Here is a 23,680-nt window from a genome sequence, read left to right as displayed (position 1 = left end):
CCGAGACAGGCAGCAGCCCTCGCCGTCACCACCCCGTGCCACCCATCACCTCCACGGCTTCGGTGGCAGTAGCTTGGGCGTAGGTAACGGCTTTTTCTCTGCAAAAGGCCACTTCTCCCTCCCCAGAGCCATCCCCAAAAAGGCGAACCCCGTGATTTCAGCATTGCTGCCCTGGGAATGTCGCTCCGGCTGTCAGCAGTTCCGGCTGGTTGGAGGTTGTGCCTCAAATTAGGAATTAGGAATACCCAATTCCCATTTTCATTGCTGAGGCTTGTTGCATTGGCATCGAGAACTCCATAATTTCTTCTCTTCACGTCCCTTGCAGCCTGTTTGGATTTTGTCCTGGACATCTTGTTTTGTGCTAAGGACTTTCTTGTCCCACTCCTGCTTGGGTTGTACACTCAGTGCCCCCATAACAGCCTCAGCCGCTCCCCATCCCCTAATTCCCCCTGCAAAAGGAGCTGCTCTGGGCAGGGGGCTGTATCTCCACCCCGACCAACATCGCCCCAGAACAAACCCCCTCCACGAGCTGACGTCCCCCCATCCAGATGCTCCAAGTTTCTCATATCCTTCAGTCTGCGGCACCAAGTCTTGGAGGACATGGCACAGCTCCTCTCCTGCAGCACAGAGGGGACAAAGCCGTGGCTTCGGTGTCACCACGCGGTCCATGACGAGACCTGTCCTGCTGCCCTGGGCGAGCAGAGGGCTGGAGAACACGGGACGCTCACCCGGCATTTCCACCTCCCACCCCAGCCCTGCCTCTCCTAGAAATCCAGCACCTCCCAAGCACGTGGGGATGGTGTTTGCAGAGTGACTCACGCTAACCTGGCCTGCCAGCAATAAATTCTGTTACAGCAATAACCAAACTCCTGCCGCTCACGCACAGCTATTTCCGTTCTCCCCAGGAGGTCGCCCCAAGCCCCCATTTCTCTGCGTTTCACACGCGCCGCCGCCTCCGTCCCCTGCAGGGACCATCTGCGGGCAGGGCGGTGGTCTTCCTTCCAACCAGATTCCCGCAGCGCCTGTCCCACAGCAGCTCCAGCCCTTGCTGCCCGCCCTGCCAGAAGGGCTTCGATAATTCATGGAAGCAAAGCAGGTTACAGGCTCAAAACCCGTTGTGGTTATCGGATGCTCCTGGGCATCACCAACAGCCACGGGAGGGCTGGCGGGACCTGGCGTTCGGGGCAGGGAGAAGGTAGCGGTGGGTACCACAAAGCCCGCCGAGCCCCTGCATGCTGCCCTGGGAGCCCAGGGACACGGAGAAGTGGGGGGCAAACGAAGTCACCCTGCAAGAACAGTTTCCTAACACTGATAGCTTGGGACTGAGTGAGGGGGGTCAAGAGTATGTGGGTGATGGAGGGAGCAGAGAAAAGGGCAAGAAAATCTATGTCGAGGCCAGATAAGGAGGGAAGCCCTCCTGGCTGGGAAGGAGAGGAGATGAAGGCTTGCGGCAATGCTAGGAGAAAGAGAGGGGTCTGGCTTGGAGGAGCCCACTGGGGTGACCGCGGCAGCGCTTGCAGGGAGGCTGCACCGACCTGCCGGGTCCCAGCAGCTCCAGGGCCGGTGGAGCTGGCCCATGGCCCTCGATCCCGGGGTGCCAAAAGCATCCCCAGGACAGCCACGCAGGCATCCCACCAACGCCGCTGCCTCCAGCTGACCTCGGAGGGGTCCCCTTGGCTCTGCCTCAGTTTTCCCATCTGGCCGTCACCTGCCTGTTGTTTAAGGAGAGAAACACAGACAGTTCCCCAGAAGAGATCGTATCTGCCGGGGAGAGCTGTGCGCGGGTGGGATTGCTGGGGCAGCCACACCACCTCCATCCCTGGGCATCACCAGCAGCATCTCCGCGACGCCCCACGGCACAGCATGGCCCCGTGACACCACAAGCTCATCTCTGAGCCACCCAAGGCCAGTCACCAGCAGGTGATGGGCACAGGACATTTCAACTACCAAAGGCACGGTGGAGAGCCTTTACAAAACACCTCCATGGTGCAGCAGAGCTATCGAAGCGCTGCCTTTGCCAGGGGAGGAGCAGCCTTGCCCGGCCGTGCAGCCGGGACCTGAAATAGCACTGCTGGGCTTTTCGTTGCTCCTTTTGGTGTGTCCCCAGAGGGACCCAGAGCTACACTAGGTCACTTACGTTTCTGGGCATTTCCATGCTCAGAGGTTCATGCCCCACCGCGTGTAAACAGTGAAGGCCATCCCTGGGAACAGACTCATTTTGGGCAAAACTTTGTGTGCTCCTGCAGGGCTACACCCGGGCCTGGCCTCAGGAGCATCTGGCAGCTGCTCTGTCATAAAAAAACAGCTCAGAAATTCACACAACCAGATTTTCCCCATCTTTAGCCATGCAGTAATAAAAGATTTTACGCTCCTCGGTGAAGCAGGGGCTCCCGGCTCCGCCAGTGCCGAGAAACATGCCACGAAGAAAAGGCAGCTACAAGAAATCATATTCTCCTTTTATTTACCTATGACCATGACAATGTATTGTTGCTAGCCGCAGAGATGCTTCGCACTGTAAACTGGGCGCCCGGAGGCAGGCAGTCCGTCCAGCTCTGCCAGGTTCAGCAATAACCCCCGCTGCTCAAAACACAATATCGTTATCCAGAGTAAGGAGAGCATCTGACTCACAGAGCTGCTTTTTCTCCACCAGAAGACCCTCCGTCGTCAGGGCATGATATATACACCCAGGCTCCCCCAGCGGCCCGCTGCTAGGGAACGCGGTTTGTCAGATAAAACCCGCGAACTTAGAAAATGTACGCACTCAGAAACAAAGGCATCCGCTCCACCGGAGAACTCCGCCGCTACACACACAAATATTGCACTTGTAATTTCAGAACGGGAAAGGACACGAAGATTTCCTATTACACAGCAACGCGTCCAGCTACAGGAGGTCAATAAATAAAACCAGGGTGGGAGCGGGAGGCGGCTGGCTTGCACGCCTCCGGCGCAGGGGAAGGACCCGGCTTTCGCTGCTCCCGGGGGGACCCGCCACGAGCGAAGGAAGCACCGGGCTCCTGCCAGACGTCTGCTTCGGGGAGCCGGGAGCATCACCGGCACGGGGCAGCACAGCAGCATCGTGGGGCCGGTCCAGTTCCGAAGTCTTTTATCCAGGGAAGATGTTCAGGTCGGTGCTGTCGTCCCTTTGCTGGAGCCCTGCACAAAAGTTCTCCTCGCTGAGTCGGGATCACTCGTCACCTTCCAGCAACGCCGGCAGCTCGGGCGTGTGCTTCACAGTAGTCTTGTGGGAGCTCCCCTTCTGGCTAAAATCCATGCCGGAGTCACCCCGACGGCGTCGTACCAGCGATGGTGAGACGGGGCAATGGAGCAGTACCAGACTGGCTTGTTGGTCCCCTCAGCCTCATGCTCGGGGCCTTCAGCTGCCCCACGCCCGTCCGCTGCAGGAATATGGCTTGGGGGCACGCACGGCAGCGGGAAGGCACACTCCCGCCGGCCCCAGGGAAGGCCTCTGCCACCCAATTTCATGTAAACACACAGCCCCCAGCCTGCCCTGACAGAGTCCTTGGGTCTACAGTGGGGAGCTGGCTTTCTTCTGGTTAATTATGTCTAAGTACAAGTCAGAGCGGAGGAAGCGGGGATAGGAGTCCTTCTCCATGAGCCCGTAAATCCTCTTCTGTGCGAGGTCGAAGCAGCCGCGGGTGATGTTCTGCAGGTTCTCCTTGGTGTGCTCCCGCGTGTAGGAGTCCAGATTGACCTGTGGGCAGAGAGACCAGCACCGGTGAGCGGCTCCATGGGCAGCTGCCATGCCACGGAGCCACGCACCAGCGTGGGAGCCAGCCCTCACCTCCTTGCAGGACTGGATGGCGATGTACTCGGCAAAGATCTTCTTGGCCTTGGAGACCATCTTGGACTGGGATTTGATCTTTTTGAACTCCTCGCAGGCCAGCCAGAACTCCAGGTTCTCCTCGCTGAACTCGGTGCGCAGGAAGGCCCTGAAGGCAGCGAGCCCGTCTGCGGGGACAGAGACACGTCTACTCCCGGCTCGCAGGCAGGGAACAACCCCACAAGACCCTCAGCCCAGCAACCTTGGAGAGGTGCAACCTAAGTTACATCCAAGCACTGTCCCCTAAAAAATCCCTTGCGAGCCCTCACGCGAAGCAGGCAGCACTGGCATTGCCAGCCGGAGCGTGGCAACACAAGCCATCCGTGTGCTGAATCCGCAGTCCTCAGCCCGGCCGCATGCATAGAGAGCCGAGAGGGGGAGGCTAGGATTGGAGCGGGGGCAACAACGGGGAGAGGACCCCCTGGCCATCGCTGTGGGGGATGGGCGTAGGATGTGACCACGACGTGGGGTGCCCCAGCTGTGACAGACAAGAAGGGGAATGGTCTAAAGCAGCTCCTGCCCCACGGACCCACTGTGCAGCTCCGAATCGGACACAGACACGGACCACTGCCTTCTCCTCCCCAAGCCGGAGCGGGGCTCCAGCCCCAAGCCAAGGTTCTCCCCGTCCCTATCTCCGATCCACCCCTGGCCAGGTGGGAGCAGAAGGGGTGCAGGCAAGGGGCGGCCTCATTTCTCTTTGTCTACCCCCAAACACCAGTAGGGATTAAGAGAGGAAATCCCAGCTTTATCCATGCACGTGTCTGGATATCCCGCAGCAGAAAACAGAGGTGGAAGAGACGGACAAACACTTACATTTGTGCAGCAGCAGCTTCTCCAGGGAGTCCCCCCACTTCAGAGCTTCCTCGGGAGTGGGCCTGCGGGAGAAGGACAGTGTGTTGGTAAAGCAAAGCCGTGAAAGCCACACTCGCCATCTGCCGCGACGCAGCATGAGCAAAATGTTTCCAGCCGAAAAATCCCTGCCGGGTGGCCCAGCAGGGCCGGCCCCGGCTCCCAGCTCAGCACCAGCATTGCCTGGAACATCTGCGGGCAGAGCCAGGCTCCGCACCAGACAGCACCGCGGTGGCTTCGGTGGAAGGAAACCTCTGCCTTTAGAGTGGCAGGAGGAAAATCGCACATAAGGGGGTCTGTGCGGGCAGCTGTGCCGCTCGGGGTGTCTGAGCAAGAACTGGAAAAGCTCCGGGCGATGCCCGGGAGACCGCGGGACGGCGGGGATTTCAGCCGCCCCATTCAAGCAGCTGGATCAGCCGCCAGGCGCGAGAGCAGGGAGGGCTCGTCTCCAGCTACTGGAGCATCTCCAGAGCAAAGTGGTTTTTCAAACCATCCTCCAGCTAGTTAAAGTTACACGTACAGGCACCGGGAGAACGCAGCCGTCAGGGAAATTTCCAGCCCGAGCTGCCGCTGTGCCTCCTCCCGGGCACAGACCTCCCGCCCACCTGGGGGGGGGAATTTTCAGCCAACAAATGCATTTAATGCTTTACCGGACACAAAAACCGTTTGTCCACAGTTTCCCCAAGCAGGGTGACCCCAGCCTCCCTGGAGGCGATGCTCAGCCTGGCCACAGTCCATCCTCAAGCCCCCACGGCCCCCCCATCCCCGCGCCACCCGCTCGCGGCACCTACTTGAGCGATTTGAGCACTTTGTCCAGCTTGCCGGAGGGGTTGGCCCCCGGGGACTCGTTTCTCCGCCGAAAAATCCCCAGCCGGTTCTTCATGTCCTTGGCTCTAGAGGGAAGAGCAAGTTTGAGCAGGCGGGCGAGGGGTTGGGGGGACACCGAGCAACGAGAGGACCCCCCAGAATCCTCACCCCACGCGTCGCCCACCGCCCCGCGCCCACCACCTACTCCTTCATGGTGTGCCGGCGCTGCAGGCTGCCGTTGTGGGGTCTCTGCACGCCCAGCAGCATCTCCGCGTGAAACTCCAGCGGCTGGGGCTTGGAAAGGTCACGGAAAAAGGGCATGGCTGCTGGGATGGCCCGTGCAGCGGCTCCCAGCGCGGCCAGACGCTCGGGTGCTCTGACGCCGGCTCCGTGCCACGCTCCCGCCCGGTGCGGCCAGCGCGGAAGTGGGAGGGCTCAGCTCGGAGGAGCTTTAAATGCGGCGTGGGGCGATCGAGGCGCGCGTGAGTAAGGGCTGTGTCAGCCCCGCCGCTATTCCGGACGGCTCCACCGTTGCTGGGGAAACTCAAGGAAAGGTGGAAAAATCAGCGCCCAGGGCGGATAGTGGGGCCTTTCAAGCGACAGCGGGGAAAATAATCACGGCGGGGATTTACGAGGGCTATTTATAGAGCGCAGGCGTCGCGGGGAAGGCAGCGGGGCCGGCAGCGGGGCTGAGCGGGGTTTGGAGCGGTGCAGGGACAGCAACGCTTCACCTTGTCCCCACTGCGGGGACGGGTGTCCACGCGTGACCCATTGGTGCTCACGCTCCTCCGGTGCCAGCTCGGGACGGGCACGGCCGCGGGGACATCGCCATGTGGGGTGGCTGGGACGGCCAGCGCGCGGCACGGCACGGAGGGGTGCTGGGGCACAGGCACCGCACGCTGCTCTGTGCTGGGGCACAGGACCCTGTTCTGCTGTCCCCGGACAGACAGACTGATGCGCATGCGGACACGGGGCTCCCAGTTCCCCCAGTAAACTGCCAACAGGACAAAGCGGGAGCAAGATGTTGCCAAGTGCCATGAGAAAGGGTGCAGTGGGACCCCCAGCCCAGCCCAGCCCCAGCCTGGCCCTGCGAGGAGCTCCCAGGGGCCAAGGGTGGGGGGCCAGGAGGTGGCAGCGGTGACACTGGTGCAGACAGTGCTGTCCCCTCGTGGCACAGCACCCGCATGACACCACGGCACGAAGAGATGCAGGGGACATGGGATGCTCGCCTTGCACCGAGGCTGGAGGTGCCGGGCCCCAGAGTGGGCAGGGCCCCAGAGTGGCACGGCCAGGCCACCCCAAGACCTCCCAGGGGTCCCACTCGGGTGGGTCGACGCGAGGATGCTCGGAGGAGCCACCTCCGCCTGGCCAAGCCATGCCCAGGGCTGCCTGGGGACACGAGGGGCACAGGAGGGATGCAAGGCAAGGCTGTACCCCACCCCAAGTGACGCGATCCGGACCCACAGTCCCAGGAGGGTAAAATAAAGCAATCCACTGGGAAATAAATAGCTGTAAACCCCAGGGCTCAGTCCTGCAAGGTGCTGAGCAGCCTGACCCAGGGAAGGATTTCAGAGGGCAACCGTCCCCTCTAGCCCCGGTGCCACCCGTGCCCTTCGTGGGCGGCTTCACCGGGGCTGTGGTCCCAGCAGGACACGCGTCCTGCTGCTGCCAGCTGCCAGGCACCGGCTCAGCGCTAATGTGGGAAAAGCGGATCCAACCACAGAGCCTCACACTCCAAACGCCATGCGCCTCCCATCACCGTGCTGCCCGCGACGCCGGCAGCCGAGGAACAGCCGCCACGCGGGACGGGCCATCCCACACAGCCCCGAGCAGCAATTTTAGCAGCGTTCCCAAGTTCAGCGAGGCAGCGGCCGCAGCTCGGCGCCCGGCGGGGCTTTCAAAGCTCAGAGAAGCCCCTGTGTGTGTCCCTGGCAGACGTGGGCTGCCTCCACCGCAGAGCCCACTGCACAGCACCGGGCAGCTCTGCCGCACACCAGGCCCTGCGGCTCGCAGGAGATCGCGGCTCGTGGTGGGATTTACCGGCTGTAACACACCAGCAAGCACCATCTACGGATGTCCCCCAACTTAAAACCCGCTGCTCCTCTTGCACACGCTTGTGAATACACAGCAAGCGGCACGAAACCAGGCTGCGGCAGCCGCGGGCGGACACGGCCTCCAGCTGCAGCCAATCTGCGGTATGAAATTATTGATTTTGCCACAGCAAAAATAATGCTTCATCAGAAAATGCTGGTTTCTGTCCAGAGTCACCGCTGCAAAGCGATCTGCACCCAGTGCCCTGGCGCAGCCGCGAGGCCACAGCCAGTCCTGTCGTCCTGCGCCGCTTCCAAACCACCCCCTGCAAAGCCCATCGCCTTTCCCCGCAGGAAGCTCAAGTCCTACCTTTCCAGGTATTTTTCGGAGAAGTCCACCATGGCGTGGTACATCGGGGAGTGCCAGCCAGCAAACCGGGCCGGCAGAGCGTGCCGGAGCCGGGAGGGAAGGCGAGTGCCAGACCCCAGCCACCTGCACCATAAATACCCCCCGCGGACGGGCGGCAAAGGGGCTGCGCAGCCAATCGCCGGCCGGTGCGATGCCGAGAGGCTCCCCAGCGCATCCGCTGCCGTCTCAAGGTGAGGAGAAAACCCTCTCCGCCACCGCCCCTGACCCCGCTGAGCCGGGGGTGGCCAAGCCTCCCCCCGCCAGCCCGATTCCCCCGGCTCAGCGCCGCAGCGGGGACACGTGGACGGGGGGACGTCCCTGCTGCCGACTGCGAGGGATTCATTTTAATTTCAAGTGTTGGGGAGAGGGGAGGGGGGGGGGGGAATAATAAAAAGACCTAAAAATAGCCAGCCGCAGCCGGGAAGCGCGCGGGACGACAGTGCCGCTCGCTGGCGGGCAGCACCAGCGGCGAAGCCGTCGAGGCTGCGTGCGCGGCCGGCGTGCTCGGTCCCCTCGCAACCCTGAGCCGCTCCAGCCACGTGCGGCTGCTCCACCAGCCCCGAGACACGTGGAGCGGGGAGAGACCCAGCCCCGGGCATCTCTGCGGCCGTGACACCCGGCCAGATCCTACGTTGCAAAACCGGAGACGGTTCGTTCCGAAACACCCTCGCTCTTCCCCACCGGAGCGCCTGCCTCCACCCAGCTGCAGCTGCGCTGATGGGAAGCAAAGGCCACGGCTGCCTCGTCCTTGCCCGGACCTGCTTTTGGGCACCCCCAAAGCCTTACCGGGAGCAGCAATGGGGCTGCGAGCATCCCTGGATGGCCCCCGCGCTCGGTGCTCCCACCACGCTGCGCTGGGATGCGGTGGGAAACCTCCCCATTCCTCCTCCCGGCGCGGGGCCAGCGGGAAGGAGGCCCCCAGCTCATGTTTAACCGCTCGCATGTCCTCTCCCTGAACCCGGCGCTGCCGGGGCAGAGCTCTGCCGGCACCAGGGGAGATGTTTCACCCACGACGTCGGCAAGAGCCAGCTCCTTCGCCCCGTCTGCCAAAGCAAGGCAAACGGGGGTCTGCTCCCAGCCGGGCTGTGCGATGCCCCCAGCGCGCGTCCCACCCTCCCGCCCCAAAATCATCACTCCCCATCTGAAGTGGGACCTTAGCGCACGCATGTCTTTGCTGCTTTCTTCGCGGCAAAGCTTGGAGGAACAAGGCAGGGAGTCCCGAGGGCTGCCTGGACCAGCAGGGCTCGGCTGAGCTGTCTGACCACGGCAAACAGCCCTGGTACACTCCGATGCCACCACGATGTGACACTTACAGGTTCCTGCTCCGTTTCTTGCGGGAGGTCTCATCCCCTTCGTCACAGCTGCATTCGGGGTCGGCTCCGCTCAGCTTGGGGGGAACAGAAAAACAGCATCTGTATCATCATGCCCACGGTGGCACGTCCAGTGTCACCACCCAGCATTGCAAGCATCCCCCACGGTCCCTGCGCCCACACAGCCCAGTCCCACGGCATCCATAGGGCTCCTTCTCCACCACCACGGCAATGAGCGGGTCAAGCTCTGGCATGGGAACCTGCCTCCCCCACCCACCCTATGCCACCTCCAGCCCATGGTGTTCCTGGAGCATCTGAGGAGATGGCAGTCCTGGTACCGTCACCATGTCTGGTGGCCCTGGTACCCCTCCAGGTTCAAGATGCCGACAGCGGTACCGCCTACGTGGAGGACACCCGCGTCCCCTTTCCTGATCCTCCTATTCCTGCGGTCTTGAGTGGGCACAGGGACCATCCCCAGCCTGCCGAGCACCTTGTCCCCCCAGAACCAGGCTGGGCACCCAAAATCAATCAGGGGTCCCCCAGCAGCCCCCAAGCAGGAAAAATCAGAGCAGTTCAGCCATAACTGAATCATACCATACCAGCTTTCAAGCCTGAGGAGCACCCAGAGGGCTCTGCTCCCTGACCACCATCCTGGGGTGGCCTGGGCAAACCAAGGGGACCTCGGATGCACCGCGAGCTCGGACCTCACCAGCACAGCCTCCGAGCCACAAAGCCTGCGGCCAGGCATGGGGACCCCTGGGACCACCGAAGCTTGGGGGCTTTAGTAACTCATCCGTTACTGAAGGAGACCGGAAGATGCTCGCAGCCGGCCCCGCATCCAGCTCAGCCCCGCACCAAGCTCAGCTCTGTGCCGCCGCTGGCTGCCGGGTGCTTTCCAGGATCGCTGCCCCACGGCCGTGCCGTGGGAACCCGCTGCGCAGCCCTGCAGCCCCGGGCTCGAGGCTTTTGACACTTCCTTCCATTCTGCGCTCGGGTTTCCGGAGTTTATCGTCCCCGAACAATGCAGCCCTCGCAAAGCACCTTCCCCGAGCAGATAGGGCCCCGGCAGGCGAGCTGGCCGGGGCGACGCGCAGCCGGAGCACGCTTCCTGCCATTGTCCGGAGAGGCTCCGCCGCGCTCGGGGACAAAAGGCAGCAGTGGAGCTCGCCCGAGGAGTCCCAGCGCTGCCGGCCACAACACGCTCTTAAAACAACCACCTCCCAGCCCCGGCAAGGAGGGGAGCGGGGAGGCACACTGGGCACGATGGTGTTCAAATGGCCAACAAAAGGAGCCCCTCTGGAATGCTCCTGCAGGGGAGAACAACCCCAGCACCTGGATGGAAGCTGTGGCCCTGCTGCAGAGGCCAGCGGGTGCAGGGATCGCCAGTGCTCGGCCGCTTGGTGCTGCCGCCGGAGGGGAGCCGTAGGGGAACTCTACATCAGCGCCCTGCTCCAGAAACCTCAGGGGGTTTCACCAAACTGGTCAAAAGGCACAGCCCAACAAAACCCCCTCCAAAGCGTAGGCAGGGGGTGGCAGTGGCCCAAAATCCCGTGCATGCGGTGGCTCAGCACTGTGCCCGGCTTCGCAGCCCACTGTGGCCCCCCGGCAGCCGAGGAGGCAGGGCCATGGCTGAGGGGTGGCCCAGGAGGGCACATGGGCAGGGGGTTAAGGCACCGGCCATACAGAGCCAGACAGAGCTGCTGTAGGGCTGGGAGTGGGAGCACCAGGGGGTCCAGCAGCCACGCTGCCCTCACCACCGGCACGAGCTGACCTGGTCCCAGCTCTGAAAAAACCCGGTCTCATCTGCACCGGAGCAGTTTAATCCAGGAGGAGCTCCGTTTGCCCACACTGAAAAACACCCACCCGGATGAGCCCAGGAAGCGCATCTGGGGGGTCTCCGGGGCAGGAGCGGGTGTGCTCCCCGGGTCTCTCCCCAGCAGCCAGCGTGCAGCCCGCCCGGTCTCGGTCAGTGCTGCCGCAGCCTCTGGCCGCAGAGCTGCGCGCTCCCCGGCTGCACGCACAGCGGCACTGCGAAACCTCTTTGCAGGAGCTTCGTCACTGACAGCCCTAACGGGACACTCTCACCGGCCACTGATGCTGCCACCACCTCTCTCGCATCTGCACCGGGCAGCACGGGTGTCCCTGCCACAAAGACGTCTTCTCTGGATAGGACCTGGGAGGGGGTCTGAACGCGCAGCCCACAGTTGCTGGCAGCAGCCTCCAAGAGAGTTTTGGCTACCCTTTCACACAGCAGCCCCAGCTAACCGGCCTGTCAGACTTGCAAGGGTTCTCACCAGCTGGCTGGGGACTCTGAGCCCAAAAAAGTGCTCCAGGAGACAGCATCAGAGGCAGCTTTTGAAGCAGTGTGAGCCTGGCAGGGAGAGGGTTAACCCCATCACCAATTTAACCCCATCACGTTGACCTGCTTGGTGGCATGCAGGGCTCCGAGCCAAGGAGCCAGCATGCAATATGGTCCTGCACTCTGCAAGGTGGTCCCAAGCAGCACGACATGGTCCTGAGCCACGTAACATGGTCCTGAGCAGCACAACATGACCCTGAGCCAAGCAACGCAGCCCCGAGCAGAGCAGCACCCACAGAGACCAAGCTGGCAGGAGTCCGGCTGGGCAGAGCAGGGTGCCGGGCCAGCGCCGCAGGAAGGCAGGCAGCTGCCCTCAGCACCCAGCCAGGCTTCACCCGGGGAGAACGGGGCCCGCAGCGCTTCTCACACACAAACTCTACAGTGGCACATTGTTTCCTGTAAATATTTGTTATGCAAAAGCAGAGTCAAGGCAAGCTCTGCTCCAGGGAGGCATGGGGAGCACCCTGACAGCCGGCCCCGTGAGCACGATCCAGCCCTGTGCTGAGCTCCTGCTGCACAGCCCTCCGCCGCTCCTCCTTTCTGCAGGGCAGGGTCAGAAATCGCTGCTGCCCTCCACGTTCTTCTGAGACAAGCCCTCCACCTACAGCCCGACAAGAGGATGGCTGGGGCAGAAAGCCACCCTGCTCCTGGCATCCCTGAGCACACCGGGGACTCTTTGTCACCCGAGGCTCTCTGGAGCCTGGTTTTTCCCTGTCCCGCTCTTTGCAAGTGCAGACACCCAGGTGCAGCTCTCCCTCCACCGGTCTCAGCAGAGAGCCGAGACATGGGATCCTGTAGGATCTGGATGCACTGGTGAGAGATGCCCACACATGGCACCAGCACACAGGCTCTGGGTGACATCCCCTGGGTGCTACGCATCTCCTAACGCTGCCTGCCAGTGGCAGGGACCTTCCTGGCCCCTCAGATGCCACCTTTGCCATGTCCATTGAGAGACAGGCCACGTGCCAGGACACCTCCACCCCAGGAGCTCCCCCATCCCCATGGCCAACCAGCAGCCGGCCACCCCGCGGAGCCAGCACCGGCTCACGTACCTTCCTGTGACCCGAAAACAGCAGGGTGAGCTGGTGGATGGAGCCGCCGTTTTTAGTGAGCTCTTTTTTGAGGGTCCTGGGGGAGGGCAGGGCCCAGTGTCCCTTGGTGCCCTGGCTGTCCGAGCAGTTGAGCGTGGTGTCGGAGGTGAAGCAGTGGCTCTTGGCCTCCTGCAGCAAGCTCCCCTCGCTGTGGGTCCGGCGCCGCAGCGAGCTCTGCACACTCAGCGTGTAGACGGGCTGACAGCCCGACGTCTCGATCATGCTGCTGCGCTTCGCCTCGTTCCTCTCCAAGTAGTGTTCGTCACTGTCTTCCTCCTCATCTTCCTCGTCCTCATCTTCCTCGTCCTCCTCCTCCTCCTCGTCCTCGCCGTCCGTGGTACCACCCACCGTGCCCGCTGCACTCTGGCTGAAGGTGCTGTCGAGCCGGAGCTCAGGGATGACGAAGGCTGGCAGGGAGCTGGGCTGCTCCTCTTCCTTCTTGGTGGCCACCGGCTGCTCTTCTGCCAGGAGAGGACCCTGAGTGGCTCCCAGAGCTTCCCGGGACTCAGCCGGAGTCGGTGTCTCTGCGGCTGGAGGAGCATCACCTGCTGTCGCCTTCCCATCCTCTGAGGGCATCTGCCCCGGCTTCTCAGCGTCTGTCTCCAGCATCTGCCCAGAAGAGAAGATAAAGAAGGATGAATGCAGAAGCATCCCAGTTCTCTTGCTGGGCACCTTCCTGGGGAGCCTTTCGCCCCTAACACCCCAGCTGCAGGGCTGGTCCCGATTCACACAGCCCGAATGGTGCTCCAGTGGGGTGGGACGGCGTCGTCCCCGGGTGGTGGCAGATCGCCCATTGCTCCCACAGCACCCAGTCCTGGTCCTGATCCCTGGAGCACCAGGTTCCCCTACCAGCAGCGAGCTGGTGGCTATGGCGCAGGAGGGGCATGGGGCCACCCAGCTCCCACCTCCAGCACCCGGCAGCACCCGTGGGTTTGGAGGAAACCAGGAGAGCGGTGGTGGGTGGCTCAGCCCGGCGGCGCGGACAGGCTCGGCTGCGGCTGCAGACGCAGAGCCGGTAACATCATCCTCACCCGGGGAGCTGCTGGGGGGGCTCAGCCCTGCAGAGATCTTCCCCGAGGTCAGCGGGGCAGCACAGAAAACCAGCAGCTCTCGTCCGGCAGCTCCAGCCCCTTCTGCGCCGCTTTGTTAAATGCAGATGGGAAGCACCGGGCTCTGCTCAACTGAGGGTTGCCCAAGCTCAGCCCAGCCACAGCCACCAGCAGCTCAGCCTCCCTCACCGGGTGCCGTGGGCTGTGGGGCTCCCCACGGCCACCCCGCCGTGCCCTGCGCAGACACGGCCCTGCAAAACCACGACTTTTGGGTTTTTTAAGCCTTCAGGGTGGTTTTTTGCCAGCTTTCCTCTGCAGCTGGGAAAGGTCTGAGCAAGCTCTGCGCTTTCAAAGGGAAAAGCCGAGAGCAGCCCAAAGGAAAAACCCTCCCAGGCTTCTTCATGAGCAGGGGGAGCCTGCGATGAGCCCCCCCTGCCAGAGCTGGGTCCTCTTTTCTGCGTGATTTTCCCTTTGCACAGAGCCCATCTAAGCCAAAGGGGCAAAACCAGCTCAGCAGGGGAGAAAGACAAAGGCAGAGAAAAATGCTCCCTCCGGGAAGGAATTCCCACCCAGGCAGACCCTGCAGGGCTGGGGCAGGGGTTATTACACAGGGCCAGCCCCAGGTAGCAAGTCACCCAGAAAAAATATCACTGTATCCCCAGTTAAGATCCAAGCATTTTCATGAGCCCGATGGCAACCAGAAAGCTGGAGTTAACAAAGCCACCACCCCTGTATAAATTATGTTGACTCCAGCTTCACAAAGAGCAGCGGCCCCAGGAATCAGCCCATCCAGCCCCACGTCCCAGCGGGAAGGGAGGCAGCCAAGGAGCAGACGGAGGCCGTATCCCCGCGGGGTCCTGGCTCGTGAGAGCAGACCCCCCCGAGCCAGCCCCTGGGACACTGCTGAACACCTCCTCGCCCCGCGGAGCCAGCGCACGGGGATTATCACCCACCACCGGGTATCGCCAGGGAGCTGTATGCAGGCAGCATCAGGCTGCAAATGCTGCTGCCGTGCCCAGGAAACACCCTGGAAGTCTTCAAGCCGCAGCACCGGCATCACCCACTCTGCAGAGACCACACAGCACCCGGCAGCATCCACAGGCACCCATCTGAGCGAACGGCTCCGAAAAGCGGGGTAGGTTTCCAGCAAGACGCTTGAGTTCAGTGCCGCAGCCGGCTGCCCCCTTGGGCAGTACACAGAGGAGCTCGCCCATGCCAGCCTGTGCCTTGTCCTTTTTTATTGTGCCAAAAGGGCCCCCTTCACACCTACGAGCACCCCTTCCAGCTCGACTCGCCACGGGCTGTGATTCAGCGTCGTCCCAACTGCCCCAGTGAGGCCACAGACTGAAATTCAGCCAGCATCGTGTCCTCAGCCCCACCTGCGACGCCTGCCCCGGCCCCGAGACAGCTGGATCGGGTGGTAGGCACCAAGCGAGCGCTCACCCTGCCTCGTCCTTGGGGCTGTTTCACTCCCCCCGTCCGTAATTTCTTGTAAAACCAGAATGTTTCCAGACTTGCCATGCAAGGACGCTATTTGCACCAGCTTGTGTTTTAATGATGCTGTTTATGTCTTATTTGTCTTGCAATCACTGTCATCATTATTTCATGAAATAATTAGAGGAAAAGCCACGCAGCCCTCAATTCACTCCCCACAAAGCCCTCCCCCTCCCCAACAGCTCCCTATCTGTCCAGTCCTTCTGCTTAATATTGCTGGTTGCCCACATCAGATAAGGCCCCAGAAGGAAACAAACAGGCTCCTTTAAAATGAGAGACATTTGTGGATTAAATTAAATCCCTGCACTAATTCAATCAGAGACTCTGCTGCTCTTCAGTGGCATGGAGGATATGAGCAGGAGCCCTGCTACTAAGTGAGGTTTCCATCTCGGGTTGAAAGCATCACCGGGGCTGTGAAATCCTGTCCTCACAGAAAGGGCCGTGGCTGATCTCTGCTCAACATCACCTGATGGTGGGGGAAAGACAGGGAAGGAAAGCGGTAGTAACGCCTTCAGGGCCAGCCGACCAGCCTGATCATGGCTGGAGGCATCAGGGACTTCATCAGCACGAAGCCAAGGGCCACCTTGCTGCATAAGGCTGATTTGGGCCAGCAAGGACAAGGATGCGACCAGGTTTCCTTCTCACCGTCATCGTGGCCAAGGGCTGTGGGAGGAGGCAGCAGATGGACGCAGTGCTTGAAGCTGCCTGAGCAGGGAGGTGTTGTCCTTCCGCCTTCAGGACTCCAAACATCCCGTGGTCTCGCTGCAGCATGGGGCCCTCTCCCTTGGCCAGCAACAGTAGCTCAGGAGACAGCAGCCAACATCTGGATCTCTCCATCCTCAACATCTTGGTCTCACTGGTCTCAACATCTGGGTCTCCTGACCCTCAACATCTGGGTGTCCCTATCCCCAATATGCAGGTTTCCCTGTTTGCAGCATCTGCATCTTCCCATCCTCAACATCTGGGTCTTCCTGCCCTCAATGTGTTGATCTTCCCATTCTCAACATCTGGGTTTCCCCATCCTGAGCCAGAAGGCCTACGGGCTTTACTATCCCCTCCTGGGAGAACCTCACACTTCACTGTTTCAGTTTCTATCTCAGACTAAGCGGCCAAGGCAGCATGTCCCAAGAAGGGGAAGAGAAAGTAGAAGAACGAGCTGCCTCCGAGCCCCAGGATGGCTGTCAGGGGTAACCTGGGGGGAGAAGGGTGATAGGTCTGAGATCAGAGCAACAGCAGTAGAGAACCTGATATCATACTGAACAATCCTCAACACACCCCAAAAAAGACAAACATTGCCCTGCCCGCTCCAGCATCCTCAGTCTCTGCACCTGTATCCTGCTGCCTGGACTCCCTCTGCCTTTGGGCATCTCTCACTGGCTCCAAAGTTTTCTTGAAATTAAGACGGGAGCGAAGCACTGCAAACCCTCTGCTCTTCAGTTCGTCATTTGATCTTTTTTTTTGTAGTTGCTGCTAGCAACCAGAACTGCTCTAGTTTACCAGCAGAGCAAATTCCAGTGAACAGATGTGGGTTTGTCAGCGTGGCCTCAACTTCTCCAACACTTCTTTAAATAAGGTGCCCTTTCTGGTGGCCCACAGCCGGGACTTCCAGCTGGGAAAACACCAGCCACAGAGACGGCACAGCTGTGAGCTGGAGCCTGCACCGGCCTTGCCCTGGTGCTGGCAGCTCCCAGGCTGCCAGCGCTGCCGTGATATGTGGCATTCCCTTAAATCTCCAGCTCTGCGAGGTCAGGGATTTTTTTGAGGCTCTTGGCTTCTTATTTCAAAACCTCTGCTCCTCGCAGTCATGGAGCTGCAGTGGCTCAAGCAAAGCCTGGACACAAGAAAATTGAATTCAGCCTTTCCTGGCTCCTGACGTGGATGTTCAGGCTTTGCAGTACTGGGGAAAAGGAGGCTACACACGCCTAGCAGAACTGCAGCACCCTGCTCCTCAGCCAAAATCAGGGACTGGGAAAAGCAGAGACGTCCCTGCAGGTAACAGCCTGGGAAGAGCGAAGGACACTCTGCTCCGACTGCGCCCTCCCCTCGGGAGGAGGCAATGGAGCTCCTGAGGTACTGCTGGAAGAGCTGCTCTCAGGGTCCATCCCCGACCACGGCAGCCCCATCCTCTGTGAGTCCTGTGGAGGAACCTCTCCAGCTCCTGCTGCCCTTAAACCTACCTTTGCTCAAAGGTGCCTCACCTGTCCCCAAAGCATTTAACTCCGTGGGCATGAGACCAAGGCCCTCTCCAGGGGCACTTCGGGGAGGACACAGCCAGCTTTGCTGCTGGCACTGCGTTCCCCGTGCAGAGGTAACATCCCTCCCCAGGGCAGATGGGATGCGGGAAAAACAGTGCCTACATCAACTGGGGAAACATCAATGTCTCCAAAGTAGTTTTTTCCTAAAGCGGAAGAAAAAAATTTACAGTTTCAGTTCTTAGCATGGGACAAACTGTGCCCAGATCCATCAGATCAGAAACGTCTAACCGTCCCTGTGAAACACTGCCAAAGCCGTTGATGATGGCCATCCTCAAGACTTAAAAAGTGACCACTAAGAACCAAGTAAGCACATGGCTACAGGAAGCAGCGTCAAGTACGGAGCACGGGGCTGAGAGGAAGAAAACAAAGCCAGAAACACAAAGCAGAACTACTGAAACTTGAGGAAATTTTCACGGGAGTCATTTTGAAAGTGCTCACGAGGAGCATGCCCCGCGCAGCTCCGCTCTGCCCTCCCTGAGCCGTAATGGCTCTGTGGGGCCAGCCGGAGCCAAGGGCTCACTGCACAGCAGGGTTTTCTACACATTCCCAGCTTCATTACTGAACTGATGAATAATTGATACAGAGCAATTAGTGTAAGAGCAAAAGCGAGCGTGGATTATAAATCCAAACAGCAAGATCTAACAGCGTGCCGGGGCAGGGCGGCGGGGGTGGGTATGTGCCTCCGACGAGACACCCATGGTGGCATGAGCATTTGTACCACCCAAAAACCCGGGGCTGGAAACGCCTCGGAGCCCTGGAAGGAGCAGTCCTCCTCTGCGGGAAGGGATGCTCCCATGCCAGCAGCCTGCGCTAACCCCGTTACCCCGTTACCGTCATCCCCAGCCGATTGCTCTGCAGACGGGGTACGGCCCAGCCCCGGCGCTGTGGTGGCCGCACTCCGCACGTCTCCCCAGAGCCACTCTGCTCCCCACAACACAGCGGTGAACAGGGGCCGATGCTCCATGGAGGGCAACAGCCTTACCCGTAGCGGAGGGTCTGCAGGAGGGAGCCCGGTCTGCAGGCGTAGCTTGCACCCCACATTCCGGGATCAGCGGCTGAAGGTGTCAGCAAACAGCCTGGGACAAAGCCTCCCCGCGCCGTGGACTTCAGCCCAGCAGCCGGAGTTAACGCAGAACTGCTACGGCTGCAGCACCGAGCTGCCAGCCCCACACGGCAGCCCCGAACGGCAGCCACCCCGACAGTCCCAGCTCTGCACCCCAACACGTCCCCTGCCCGGTGCTCCCCATCCCCACCGACACTACGAGCCCCCCAAACAGCTCGAGGGCTGAATTTACTGGTTTGTCCCCAGTGCCAGTAAACGGAGGGTTTCCAACAGGCTCTAAAAGCCCTGGAACAGAAAGCCCACAGTGTCAGCACACTGCGAAGCCGCTCCCGCAGCAAGAGCCAGCCGATGCAGATAGCACAGCCATGCACAGCCCTAATGTGCAAGCCAACCTCAAAAAGTCCCTTGCCGCTACAGTCCCCCTTGCTCCCCCCTCCCCGATGCTACTCGTTACCAACCCTTCAAACCCAGCCTGGCAGGAGCCACAGGTTCCCCAGAAGAGAGCAAGGTCCAGCCCAGCACCGGGATGCCAGGGGACCAGCGTGGGGAGCAGAGCAGACGCCTTTGATCTAAAAGGACATCGGCGCTCCCGATCCTCGACCTGCGGCCGGATCCTGCTTGGCGATGGGGACAGCCCGCAGGCTGCAAACTTGAAACCTACCAAATTCGGGCTCTCAGTTGCATCCCAGCTGCACCGGCCGAGCGAGTGGCATCTCCCTCCGGCAGCCCCAGCCCCGACATGTGCCCGCAGCCGCAGCTCGGCAGATGCTAGCGCAGGCTCTGCCGCGGCGGTTATTAACGTCCGTGTCAAGCAGCAGCTGAAGCCGCCCCAGCATCTCCCAGGCACCGCTCCCTCGTGCCCCTCGTGCTATTTACGGCTCTGCTAGCAATCCCCGGAGGCACTATTACCTGCTGATAAAAGCGCTGACCGCTCTGCCTTGAGGAAGAGCTATGTATCACCCTGAAACCCACTGCGCTCGCTTTTGCAGCTCCCCGTCTCCTGCCCTGTCCTGCCCCCCGAGCGACACCAAGCCGCAGACCGATTCCAGTGCTTCCTGCTAAATCAAACTCCGCTGCAGGTTTGCAGTTGGGTTTTTTCCCCAAACTACTTCCTACAAAAGAGCTCTGAAGTGGGAGATGCTCTACAGGGCGGTGCTTTGCCCTCTGCGCTGCAATCCCTTATGAGTGGCTCTACCCAAACAGGCAGGGACAGGGAGAACAAACACGCAGGAGGGTGTACAGTCGTCATCTGGGGCACAGCCCATGCACGACTACCTGCCCCTTCCCTCCTCCTGCAAGGGCCAGTGCCCTCTCACGACACCCCCATCCACACCGGGCTGGGAACCCGACGGCCTTGTCTGGACATTTCTCCTCCTGGTGTTACGCTTTATTGATCGAGACAGGCAAGCTGCCCTGATGGCTACGGAGAGCGAGCGCAGCGGTGTGTGCGAGCACAGCCGTTTGCCGGTGGCTGTCTGCACCACAGCCACCATTCGCTGGTGGGTCCTCACCGCTGCGGTGACAAGCTGTGCGCGGCTCTGCTCCTGCGTGGACTTCGGGCACGCACGTGTCCGCTGCTCCCAGCCAGCGGCAGGCTCGTGGATGCTCCTGGGATGGGGCAGGGAAATGCGCTGCCTCGTCTTCCTCGCAGGTGGCCGCAGCCCTGCCGTGGTACGGGTAACGTAAAAGCTCCCTCACCCGGTCTCGCTGGACACGGAGCCGAGCTCACTGCACGATGCCGTCTCCGACAGCAGCAACACGGCACGGCCACCTCGGCAGCTGTGTCAGCACCTATCCTGCCTGCACTGGCGAAGGCAGCTGAGCCCGGGGGGGTTTTGCAGCCAGTCCCTCCATGAGGCCACAGGTCTGCGGGACATGGGCACACAGCCCAGGGATGTCACCACGCCAGGGGCGCCCAGCCGGCCCTGAGACTCAGAGCACCCCCAGCCTGGGTCCCTGGCCCCTCTCAGCCAGGAGCAGACCCAGCCACCACCCAAACCTGCACACACTCACCGCACTGTGCCCAGCGCTTTGGCGATGCAGCTCCAGCTTGCCTGAGCAAGCTACCAGCTACTGCCTGCAAGTGCCCCGAACCCGAGCAGCCCTGCTCCATGGGGTGAGCGTGGTGGGACCCAGTGCTGGAGGCTAGCGAGATGACGTCTGGGTCACAAATGAGAGGCCTCATCTAGAGTACTGTGTCCAGTTCTGGGCTCCCCAGTTCAAGAAAGATGAGGAGCTACTGGAGAGAATCCAGCGCAGGGCTACGAGGATGAGGAGGGGACTGGAACATCTCCCCTACGAGGAGAGGTTGAGGGAACTGGGCTTGTTCAGCCTGGAGAAGAGAAGGCTGAGAGGGGACCTTATAAATGCTTACAAATATCTGAAGGGTGGGTGTCAGGAGGATGGGGCCAAGTTCTTTTCAGTGGTGCCCAGTGACAGGACAAGGGGCAATGGGCACAAACTGAGGCACAGGAAGTTCCGTCTGAACACGAGGAAGAACTTCTTCCCTCTGAGGGTGACAGAGCACTGGAACAGGCTGCCCAGGGACGCTGTGGAGTCTCCTTCTCTGGAGATATTCAAGACCCGCCTGGACAAGGTCCTGTGCAGCTTGCTCTGGGTGACCCTGCTTCGGCAGGGGGGTTGGACTAGATGACCCACAGAGGTCCCTTCCAACCCCTACTATTCTGTGATTCTGTGATCCCTGGCAGTACAAAAAACAGAGGGGTGGGAACAGGGCAGGAAGGAGCGCATCCCCGTTCACGGGCACTCAGCCCACAACCCTCCGCATCCTCTCCCTGATGGGGCAAACAAGGTGCAGGGGAACCTTTCTGCGGTGTTATCTGCAGGGGCAGAGCATGGTCCCCTGTGCAGGCTGAGGGAGGTGACAGCATGAGCCTGAGCGGGTGCATCCAGCCACTGCAGAGCCATTGTGAAGGGCTCATCCCAACACCACTCTCAACAGGACCACGAGGTCGGCGACGGAAGTTGTTGCTGCTGCTGGCACAGATCACAGCAAGGGAACAACCACCAAGACAGGAGGACCGGGCAGAGCAGCTCTGCCTGTGACTGGCACCAACAGAGCCACACACAGAAGAGAGGAATCTGAAATGGTACCAAAACCAACACTGGTGGCTCCAATTCCAAACCCAACCCTTTTGCAGTCATGCTGTCAATCCCACACCGCTCTGGGCATCACTACCCAGAGCCCCCCCAGCATTTTCAACACAACCTTTAGCTTTGCAAAGATATCAGGGTTCGAGTAACTTTTGCAAGCAGGTACCTGAACTTGGCTTCAGGGTCTGCTCAAGCACACGCTCGCAGCCCCCCATCACGCTAGAAGGGAAGAGCATTGGCACCTACCCGGAACAGGAGCCGTTTGGGTGCAGGAGAGGGGTGCTCCAGCCGAGCGGACGGTGCCAGCCCTACCTGGCCCAGGCAGCGTCCCCCCTTCACAGGCAGCACTGCGCCAAAGCACTTCCAGCACCCTCATTAAATCACAGCAGCGCTGCCTTAAACCACTTAGCCTGTGCCTTTGACTACCCCAAGCAAATGATCTCAACCCGGCCCTGGCTGCCAGCACACTCGCTCTTACCAGCCCTCCTGGGGACTTGTGAGAAACAAACCTTCAAGGGTTTAAAAATGCCTCTGACCATGATGAAAGTGTTGGTGGCTGCTCGCTGTGACGCCACCGTGCCCTCCTGCTTGGGGGGGATGCGGGAAGGATCGTTGTGGCCGCGGGACGTGGCGGGGAGAACACCGCACAGCGCCAGAGAAACAGGAGCCGGTGCCTGCCAGCGAGGAGAGGTCTGCTTTGCTCATGGCTTTGGAGTCCAGCTAAGCAAATGAACAAATACAGCCGGAGCTGCGGCTCTCAGCATCCCATCTGCTCTGTCGTCCCTCCCTGCTCGCTCCCGGCACACACGTGCCTTGGGAGCCCGAGAGGCAGCGGCACCGGGGCCAAGCAAGCGGCTGTCCTGGGCTGGCAGTGCCCAGCACCTCCACGTCACCAGGGCCAGCACCAAGAGCTGGTAGGGCTGGAAACCAAGCTTGACAAAGCCAGGGCTCGGTGCCGGGGAGATGCTAAAAAGCCCAGTACCCCAACCCAGCACCTCATCCAGCTCCATGCAAACGGTCAGGTGAATCCTAGCCTACCCCAGGCTTTGTGCTGTGTCCCTGCGCTTAGGACTGGAATCCAACGCAAGCAGGGAATGATGGGGTGAAAGCTCAGCCCCAGGACCCCTCCACACTCATCCAGGCTCACCTGCACTGCAGGGAATAAACAGCCAGGCTACTGCATAAAGAGGATCCTTAAATTCATAAAGGGATATTTGAGACATGCTTTGAAGGCTCGCAGGGAGCTGTAAAACCCCCCAGGTAGCCTTGGATGCCCGAGTTGCTTTTTGGACCTTGTTACCATGAAAGAGGGCTACAAGCCCAGCAAGAATATGGCTCAGGATGGATCAATCCAGGGTAGGTCAAATTGCATCTACTTCTTTTATGCTTTCAGACTGCCTCACACCTACTGCTATCTCTTCAATTCCTGTCCTGGCTGAATTAACCAGTTGTCCTTTTCTTCGCCTGCCGGGTGCTGAGGGCATGATCCACACGTCACCATGCACGAGGTCACCAACGCGGATTCAAGGGTCCCCATTCGCTCTGACGGCACGGGGACCTCTGGCAGGGACAGTTTCCTCCAGATATTGAAGTGGACGGAGCTGAACTGGACCCTGACTCACAGGCAGACAGCGTCTCCAGCCCCGCAGCCTCCCGAATTCACGGCGTTCCTGAAGCAGCCTTTGGCTGTCCCCAGTAACAAGTTTTTCCAGCCCAGGGTGAGAGCAGGGCTGTGCTCACCAGCATGGAACAGTACCTTTATTTGCTTTACTTTTGTAACCTGGCTCATAACTACTGACAGCTGATGCTTTAACCCTTCTTGGGGCAAAATAACCCTCAAGGTTTTCTCCTCCATTTGAGCACCCTGACAGCACGAGCAAGGTGCTGGGAGGGTGTGTGGCCGGGCTCAGGTTGGCCCTTCGGGTGCTGGTGTGACGTGCTTAGCCCTGCCCAGCGTCTCATGCTGGCACTGTGGCAGAAAAGCAGGCTCTGATGAAGCTCCAGGTCTC

The 23,680-nt window shown here is 60.7% G+C and overlaps 1 protein-coding gene across 7 annotated transcripts in view; it reads right to left on the bottom strand.

Moving 5' to 3' along the window:
* Window positions 1–2,456: 2,456 nt before the first annotated feature.
* Window positions 2,457–23,680, bottom strand: part of RGS3 (regulator of G protein signaling 3) — an 80,646-nt gene continuing 59,422 nt past the window's right edge. For 5 of the 7 annotated variants that reach the window (XM_075439442.1, XM_075439443.1, XM_075439444.1 and 2 more), the window contains 6 exons: window positions 12,658–13,305; window positions 9,250–9,323; window positions 5,482–5,583; window positions 4,655–4,716; window positions 3,803–3,969; window positions 2,457–3,712 (listed from right to left, as the gene is read on the bottom strand). In XM_075439442.1, coding sequence (XP_075295557.1) covers window positions 3,527–3,712; window positions 3,803–3,969; window positions 4,655–4,716; window positions 5,482–5,583; window positions 9,250–9,323; window positions 12,658–13,305 — 1,239 coding nt within the window. In that variant the 3' untranslated portion in view covers window positions 2,457–3,526. Of the gene's footprint in view, window positions 3,713–3,802; window positions 3,970–4,654; window positions 4,717–5,481; window positions 5,584–5,702; window positions 6,852–7,897; window positions 9,046–9,249; window positions 9,324–12,657; window positions 13,306–23,680 lie in introns of those variants that run through there. The other 2 variants (XM_075439448.1, XM_075439447.1) reach the window with 2 other exon arrangements.

The sequence above is a fragment of the Opisthocomus hoazin genome, chromosome 19 (assembly GCF_030867145.1).
Source record: "Opisthocomus hoazin isolate bOpiHoa1 chromosome 19, bOpiHoa1.hap1, whole genome shotgun sequence".
Taxonomy (NCBI): domain Eukaryota; kingdom Metazoa; phylum Chordata; class Aves; order Opisthocomiformes; family Opisthocomidae; genus Opisthocomus; species Opisthocomus hoazin.
Note: the sequence above shows the minus strand (reverse complement) of the source record. Positions and strands in the feature narration are given on the sequence as shown.